Source organism: Medicago truncatula, chromosome 8 (assembly GCF_003473485.1).
Source record: "Medicago truncatula cultivar Jemalong A17 chromosome 8, MtrunA17r5.0-ANR, whole genome shotgun sequence".
Lineage (NCBI taxonomy): Eukaryota > Viridiplantae > Streptophyta > Magnoliopsida > Fabales > Fabaceae > Medicago > Medicago truncatula.
This window is the reverse complement of record NC_053049.1, coordinates 46,351,263-46,360,028: the sequence shown is the minus strand read 5'-3', so window position 1 is coordinate 46,360,028 and position 8,766 is coordinate 46,351,263. Positions and strand designations below refer to the sequence as shown.

Below are 8,766 nucleotides of genomic sequence, written 5' to 3'. Positions count from 1 at the left end.
TACTTGCAAATTTTTACACATACATCAAATCAAATCATTCTATGATGTCTTTTTTGGATTAATTCATATTTTTTTTTTATAAATACCAATTTAACATATTTTAATTGGATGCATGTGTGAAATTTGTTTACATTATCAATGTATATCATTCTTTAATCACATGCTTGTGTTAAACCAAAAAGAGAGTAGTAAAACCATGAACAAGATTTTGTGGATATGAGGACAAAATCGATTGATAAATAACGTATACGTGTATTTTTTCCACATGTCATTAAAAAAACAAGAGAAACATAAAGTTAGATCTTAAACATCTAGACCGGACAAGGCTTAGAATTTATAAATTTATATCTAAGCCTACTTCTATCCGGACAAGATAGACAAATATTTTTTCGATTAAGATTCAAAATCGATTTTTCAAATAATTCGTCCTTATGTAAAACTTATTTATCCTAAAACCTAACTCGTAACCACTTTGATTGACTATGGGAGAAGAGGTTTCTTATAATAGAAACATTACTAAACAGCATAACATTAATTATTGTTTGTTTTATTTTTGTCAATGGAAAACAATGAGGAATTTAGTCGCTTTCAAATGACTGTAAAAGCTTGGTGAGTAGGGTCTCAGCATCTGATCACTAAGAGAGTGACAATTTAAATGAGGTAGTAGAATTTGCACTATTTAAGAAGCACTATATTCACAGATGTATGAACCAACCAGCATTAGCAATACAATACATGTCATGCATATGATCAACCTATTCATTTCGTATAGCTAGCTCTAGCTTCATTTTAATTTATATATATTCTTCACGATTCCTCTTTCTTGCATTATATTTCATTCATTTCATACCTCATCCCTTATAATCATTTTATTTTAGAGCTTGGAGATATCATGACCGCAGCAGCAGCACATATTGCTCGAACAATTATTGGTGTTATAGGTCGGTACTCAAGTCTCTTACTTGCTAGTTGTTACACTACTAATTTATGTGTATATATATATGTATACATATATAATTTCTTAATATTCTTAGTTCTTAGAATCTTATGGATCTTTTTCTTCACAATTTTCATAACTTCAGGAAATATCATCTCGGGCTTCTTGTTCTTGTCCCCAGTGTAAGCTTCATCTTTCTCTGTTCTTGATAAATTAATTGAATATTTTAAATCAAATGATCGTGATTTTTTTTCTTACCAGCAGTTTGTCTCTCTAAATTATAAGAATTAATTTTTTTTTATACAAATACTTAAATTCTGATGATTTACCGCTTTCAATCAATTATTCAATACTCTTTCTTCTTTTAATTCTTTAACTTTTATACAACTAATTAAGGATAGCTTTATAAAATAGTAACATATAATTTCACTTTTTTTATTTAAAATTAATTATATTTCTTAATATGTGAGTTAGTTGAGACTGAGAGAGTATTTGAAGACGGTGGGACTAATCAATATACTTAAATTGTGACATGCTATTTTAATGACTATAATTTGGTCAGGTAGATGTTTATTTATTGCCCGTTGTGGACATTCTTTGCATTATTAATTCAAGAGGACTATTATGATGCAAAATGGATATCCTCTATTTATGGAGTACTAGTGCAGTAGATAAACAATTTGTGTCTCTATGGATTTGGTTTATCTTATCTAGAGTGGCAATTTAGAAATGGAAAATAAAAAATAAATGTAAAATAAAACATTTCGATTGTTACACTTAGATGGAAAAAAGTGGCTAAGACATTGTATGTTAGTATATTTTGTTGACACAAAATTTGTAGTGTCCTATCATCACCTAATTGAAACGGAGGGAGTATTATTTTCTGATCACAATTCAACATGTTTTTAGCATTTCCTCAAAAACAAAAACATATTTTTAGCATGTGAAAATTGATAATATCCTATCATCGAAGTCCCACCGAAGTAAATACACCTTTCTATTAACCTCAAGTTTTCATTTTGATCTTTCCAATTTTCACTTATTTATTACAGTAACCTGACCCACCAATATATCTACCAATTAAATTTAGAAACCGAACCAACCAGACCCTAGCACTATAATTTTTGAACATTTGGGGGCAACTCACCCCCCTCTACCATCTCTAAATGCATTGTGATCAATTATTCTTATACGAGGACAATAAATGTTGAAGTTATGAAAAAATTAAGGAAGCACTAAATATTTTATCATATTTAAGATTTTTTTTATTGATTTGTGCCTGTAATGCCATGTTGGGGCAAGAATTTTCTCTCTTTTTTTTCTAGGTTAAAGAAGAATATGGCTCTTGTATGCTTTGTGTACATTTCCCTTGTTTAATTGAATAATTGTATTGAAAATAAAAATAAAAATCCAGGCCAACTTTTATTGCGATATGGAAGAAAGGATCTGTGGAGCAATTCTCACCAGCACCATACCTAGCAACACTTGTTAACTGCATGGTATGGACACTATACGGTCTGCCTATGGTGCACCCGGACAGCGTGCTCGTGGTAACCATCAACGGCTCAGGTTGTGTGATTGAGATCATATATGTCACGCTCTTCTTGATTTACTCTGATGGCAACAAAAGGCTCAAGGTCCTTATGTGGCTAGTTGTTGAACTCGTTTTCATCGCAGCTCTTACATTTGTCACGTTGAGCCTTGTTCACGACGTCGCGAAACGCTCTGCCATTGTTGGTACGACATGCATTGTCTTCAACATTATGATGTATGTTGCACCTTTAGCTGTGATGGTATGTAATCATCAAACAAACACTTAATCTTAATTTTTGGTTTGGATGCGTTTTTATTGAATTTGAAGTATTTGATAAAATTTACTATTGCTTTGCAGAAACTGGTGATCATGACTAAAAGCATTGAGTACATGCCGCTCTCCATATCTCTTGCTTCCTTTGGAAATGGTGTGGCTTGGACAACTTACTCTCTCCTCCCTTTCGACAAATTCATCACTGTAAACAAACTAAATCCTTTTGCTTTTTTTCCTTTTTCCTCGACATATTGATGAAATAGACGTAAAGCTAATGAATGACCATTGTTGTTGTTCTTTGTTAACTCTCAGATACCAAATGGAATTGGAACATTGTTTTCTGTGGCGCAGCTGATTCTATATGCAACCTATTACAAATCCACGAAGATGCAAATAGCTGCCAGAAAAGCCAACAAAATAGAGGTGGACCTGTCGCAGGTTGTGGTTGCTAATGGTAACAAACAGTCCAAGTAAAATTATTGATCATGATGGATTAATGTGGAAGGCCGACAGACTCGTCTAACCTCCCATTTCATCATTGCTACTATAAAATTATGGGAAATGCTAATTTATCCTTATCATTTTTCGTTTTCCATCCAATCTTGTTGGGATGTTTTGTTTTTAAAGATGCAATTTTATCATTGCCTAAAGCAATGCCTGAAGTTTATTAAGCAGCACACTTCTCTTACAGAGTTGCACTTGCATCTTTTGGGCTGAAATGTAATCAGATCACATCCACCCACCAGAATTTTAATTTATAAATATCTTCTTAGTCAATTTCATTTCACCATATTAATTGTTATTTACCAAGTAACAGTCTTCAGGAGCACATTATGTTATAGAATACGTTATTCACGACTTTGATGTTGAGATGGGTGGGAAAAAATTTACATTCCAAAAAGCCCCTTACACAGAGAATAATAACCAACAAATTGAATATCAAGTGAAAAGAATGGAAAGGAAAATGGAAACATTTCAAGTCAGAGTAAGGTTCAGAAGAATAGAATTGATACGCCCATTGTAAAACATCCAACGGCCACCCAAGGGCTTAAACGTTCACCTGCGCAATAACATGTAAACTAAAGTAGTCAATAAATCTCGAATAGAGGAAAAGCCAAACTAGAAGACCACAATGCAACTCCCTTCGCCAAAAAGAAGACCACTCCAAAGTACGAGCGAAAGATAAAGTCATAAAACCAAACTAGAATTTTGCTTTCTAATTAGAGTTACAAAGGCTAGAATCCACATGCCACAGTGTGACTGAGATACAAGTCTCCTAACGAGGAGTCAATGAATAATAAAATTAAGCAAACCTTTTCATTAAGTGAACGGATTAATCACCTGAACTTTTGCTCCTACCCAATACAAGTAAAAACTCAGAAGGAAAAACATAAAAGCACAATGAAGTTATATAACAACGTGGCATTTAGTAGGGGGGAAACCAGTGGAGGCAATTAAATATTAATAGTCTTTAATGGTTTTGGCTTGGTTTTCTGTATTTACTGTATTCTCCCCAAAACAATTTAATAGTAATCATTTGCACCATGTTTTCCATTCACTCTAATCAAAACGTTGCAGTTTATGTTTGCTATTTGCAACGGGCTTAGAAGAGGCGAACTGTGGTATTTCTTAGCACATATTTGCAGTTGAATGTTTTGCGATCAAGATTTTGCACTATATTGCTAGCTCACGCTGTAGGTTGTGATAGGTGTTATCCAGGTCGTGGTAGCAACAGACACAGTGGTCTTATGGTGGTAGGGGGATGTTGGTTCAATTTGAGAGAAGGTTTAGAAAAAACAAGTAAATACCAACCCGGTTTGATTCTTTACAACCAACGTTTGATTCAAATTCTATACAGATGAGATTAATTGGCGTTGCATTATTGCATGGGCTGACGCACCCCACCAATTCAAGTTTCTAATTTTTTTTTTCTTCATGTGAAGACAAATGGTTTTGCAGTCAATTTATTTTATACAAGCACTCAAACTATTAAGAGAAGCACGATTTATAGGCCAATTCTATTGTAATTATTAATCTTATATAATTTTTTCTGTCAAAAAAACCTCTTCTATTTTGCATCACCTTTTAGATAAACTTTCAATTTTAGGCAACGTGTCGTTCAATTTGATTCTTACTAATATTTTTCTCTTATATTTAACTTGTAGACATCTTCACCTCTAAGAAAGTATGAAACAAAGTTGTGGTTTCATGATAGCTAATGCTGGTATTTATTCTGATTATTATGTGTATGAGTGAAGATATTTGTCAGCATAACATTCAATTTTTCCGAGCATCATTGTTAAACAAAATGGTTTCTAGCAGTATTTGTGGCTGATCTTGGAGAAGTGTATGTATGATTTCAATTAGGAAAATGTTATATAAACATCCTTTATTTACATACACCCTTGTACACCCTATATATTTGGAAGAGAGAAGATGAGATGAAAGAGAAAGTGTGCTTGTATGGGGTCCATATGATTACGTGTCAGATTTTTGTGTGGGTGTCCAGGAATGTATTGTCACCTAAGGATGTATATGTATCATTACTCTTCCAATTAAGCTACTTTAGTTTTAGAGCTGATATTTAATTCCAAAAGTGATATTACACTTCATGAGGCACTTGTTTGAGCGGCGTCAACAAATCTTTCATTCATATTAAAAGTTCTTGATTTCATGGAAATGAAACTGAGCAGAAGATTGTATTGATAACAGGACTTGCAGCAAGCGTCGTTCACATGGATAATCTACTCAAGTTGATTACAATGAATTTTGAATTAGAAGAAAAAGAGGGAGAAGAAAGACTCAAACTCAATTCACGCAACTGTAGCCATCATTTTTATTTCCTTTCCATTCATTTTCCTTCATCCAGGGATTAAAAATATTCATTGGAGAGCTTCTCAAAATCTGTAAAACGTATTGTTGGCATGAGATTTGTCCTTGTTGGAAGCTCAAATCATATATCCTTTGTTTGGAAATTGGTCTTTGTTGGCCATGTCATGCCATACAAGAACAAGCTAGTCCCAAGCTATTGCAAATAGTCCCACATCGCTAGTTCTAGAAAGTAAGTGGTGGATATGAGATATAAAAGCAGAGGCGAGCATAGCTTTCAACTCATACATTTTTCGGTCTTTTGGCTAAGATCAAGTGTAGTATCTTTCTTATTAGTTTAATATCTGATATGTGGCTTAATAAGTCATATGATATTGCATTATTGCATAGGTTGACGCACTCTATCAATACAAGTTTTAATTTTTATTATGTAATTTAATTTAATTGTTTTGAAGGTAGAGAAGCCATCTACTTCTTGATTGTTGGCTATATGTTGCGGTGTCTCAAGGAATTCTGCTTTTCACCCAACTCTTTTTGTTTGCTTTCAATTGAAAAGACGAAATTGCCCCTGTTGTATGTAATGTTTTTACAATTTTATCCTTAAGAGAGAGTTTATATTTTCCATATCTATTTATTGTTGTTGAAGAAAAATATGTATAATAAATAGAAGTATGTATATAAAGAAATAATTAATGTAATTGGAAATAGCAAAGAAGTTTATAAAAGGGGATAATTTTTTTTTAAAAGGATCTTATAATTGGGGACGGACGTAGTAGTTAAAAAATTTGTTGATTTGTATTTTGGGTTTTGGAGGTTTTAAAAGTTCACAATTTTACCATATTAAGATCAATCTAAGTTGACTTTTAAGATTTCATAATTTATTTGTCTTTTGTCGAAAAAAAAATTATTTTATGTGAAAAGACATTATAATATCCTAAACATGCTTCTAAAAAATTACGAAAAAAATTCAACATCTAAATATCTTTTCAACTGAACTTTATGTTTATGAAAAAAAATGGAAAAATAGGAAGAGTTTTAAATTACAGATGTCATTCTTTTTACATCGTCATTTCTTTAAAACATCACATATAATACAAGGTTAATTTAATCCATTTACCTTTTAAATAAATATAAAAATTACATCATTTAATACTAAGAGATCAAAATTGTAGAATCAAATATATTATATGGAATAAATCAAAAAATAAGTATACCTCAAAATTGTGTTGATCTTGAGATTCAATTGGTGTATGATGATTGATATCAAGAGAGGTGATCATTTATTTTCGAAGAAGGTTAGGACTAATGAATGATATTAGTATTTTGGCCTTTTTTTTTCTTAACTAACTTATTGTTCATATTTTATAATTTACGGGTGGACGACGATTCCATTTTCATTCAACTTAAGTGCGAAATGAATATAAAATCATATTTTACAATGTGTATAGATTAAATATTGCATTTGAACGTGTTGATTTGAAAATCAAAGGTTCACGTTTATCATCATCGAACCTTTAATTAAAAATAACAATTACTGTTCCAGTCAAAAAATAAAGGGTTAATTAAGTTTTTGGTCCCAATAAATATCTGCAGTTTTGTTTTTAGTCTCTATAAAAATAAATCACACTTTTTAGTCCTACAAAATTTTCCGTTAGTGCTTTTAGTCCCTGTTAAATTAAAATTTGTTTAATTATGCTTAAAATTTTAAATTTTTTAATGATTTTTTACATACTTGTTTAAAACATAATAAAAGGTTCGTTAGTTTTGGGGAGAAAAAGATGTATAATAAATAGGGGCTTGTAAAAAAATTAGCTCAAAATTTTATTTTTATGTCCAAATTTTCGTTAGTTTTATCTTGAATTTTTGACGTTTTAAAAAAATTATATTTAATTCATTACATGTTAAAAAATTTTAATTTTTTATAAAAGAGATTATTATAATGCTCTTAACATGTCTGTTAAAAATCATTTAAAAATATAAAAGTTTAAGTATAATTAAACAAATTTCAATTTAAGAGGGACCAACACATACTTTTAGTCCTTGTAAAATTAAAATTTGCTTAATTGTGCTTAAACTTTTAAATTTGTAACATATTTTTCACATACTTACTTATAATATTATACAAAGTTCCTCCGCAAAAAAGTAACTTAAAATTTTATTATTGGGTCCAAATTTTCATTAATATAATCTTGAAAATTTGGATTTTAGAAAAATTCATATTTAATTCATTACATGTTAAAAAACTAAAAAAAAATTACAAAAGGGTGTCATATTTAATTCATTACATGTTAAAAAACTAAAAAAATTTACAAAAGAGTGACTTACGATGTTATGAACATGTATGTAAAAAATCTTTCAAAAATTTAGAAGTTTAAGCATAATTAAACAAATTTTAATTTAACAGAGACTAAAAACACTAATAGAAAATTTTGTAGGAACTAAAAAGTGATTTATTTTTATAGGGACTAAAAACAAAACTGCAAATATTTATAGGGACAAAAAACTTAATTAACCCAAAAATAAATAACAGCTTATCATTTGATAGTTTTGAACTTCTAATGTTATAAAGATATTAGACACCTAAACTTGAAATAAATATAATATGCGTGTTAAGAACTCATACTTTTTTCTTCAAAAAAAAAAAAAAAGAACTCATACTTTTCAATATTGTAATTTTAACTTAATAGCAGTTTTAACCCTTTAAGTTTTAAGAAGTTGCGATTTTGACACTATAAGAAAAAAACTACAAAACCGTCCCCTAAGTTTTGCCCCAGTGGCAGTTTTGACCCCCTAGGTCAATTTTGACTTGGTCAACGCACACGTGTATATTTTTTATTTTATTTTTTACTACCTATGTGGCTCTGTCCCTAATTGTAAGACCCTTTTTAGAATTATTTTTGTCCTTTTTTATAAGATCCCTTTGTTATTTTCAACTACATTAATTATTTTTTTACATACAAGCCCCTATTTATTATACATCTTTTTCTTCAATCAGCAATAAATATAATGTTGAAGACATAAACTAACTCTCTCTAAAAGATAAAATTGTAAAAACAATAGTGATTGCAAACATCTTTAATACAAATATCCACTATCTTAATTCCCGTGATTTTGACAAAAGAGTCTTATATATAAAGACGGATGTAGTAATTAATTAAAAAATAAATTTTTTATTTTTGTAACTAAAAAAATA

At 30.2% G+C, this 8,766-nt stretch overlaps 1 protein-coding gene and 1 pseudogene across 2 annotated transcripts; both read left to right on the top strand.

Annotated features, from left to right (window-relative positions):
• The first annotated feature begins 578 nt into the window (after positions 1–578).
• Positions 579–3,531, top strand: LOC25502225 (bidirectional sugar transporter SWEET4). 2 transcript variants are annotated; one of them, XM_039828620.1, is made up of 6 exons: positions 579–660; positions 879–941; positions 1,083–1,119; positions 2,352–2,730; positions 2,829–2,948; positions 3,057–3,531. In XM_039828620.1, exons 2-6 carry the CDS (start codon positions 893–895, stop codon positions 3,216–3,218), a joined length of 747 nt encoding a protein of 248 aa, XP_039684554.1. In that variant the 5' UTR covers positions 579–660; positions 879–892; the 3' UTR covers positions 3,219–3,531. The 2 variants fall into 2 exon arrangements, with proteins under 2 accessions (XP_039684554.1, XP_024627403.1); XM_024771635.2 differs by lacking the exon at positions 579–660 and having other exon boundaries at positions 703–941.
• Positions 3,532–5,857: 2,326 nt separating this feature from the next.
• LOC112417642 (uncharacterized) lies at positions 5,858–5,978 on the top strand (annotated as a pseudogene).
• Positions 5,979–8,766: the final 2,788 nt, after the last annotated feature.

Coding starts and splice junctions, on each gene's coding strand:
- LOC25502225 (XM_039828620.1), top strand. CDS start 893: ATGACCGCAGCAGCAGCACATATTGCTCGAACAATTATTGGTGTTATA. Junction 942..1,082: donor AACAATTATTGGTGTTATAG/GTCGGTACTCAA, acceptor TCATAACTTCAG/GAAATATCATCTCGGGCTTC. Junction 2,949..3,056: donor CTTTCGACAAATTCATCACT/GTAAACAAACTA, acceptor GTTAACTCTCAG/ATACCAAATGGAATTGGAAC.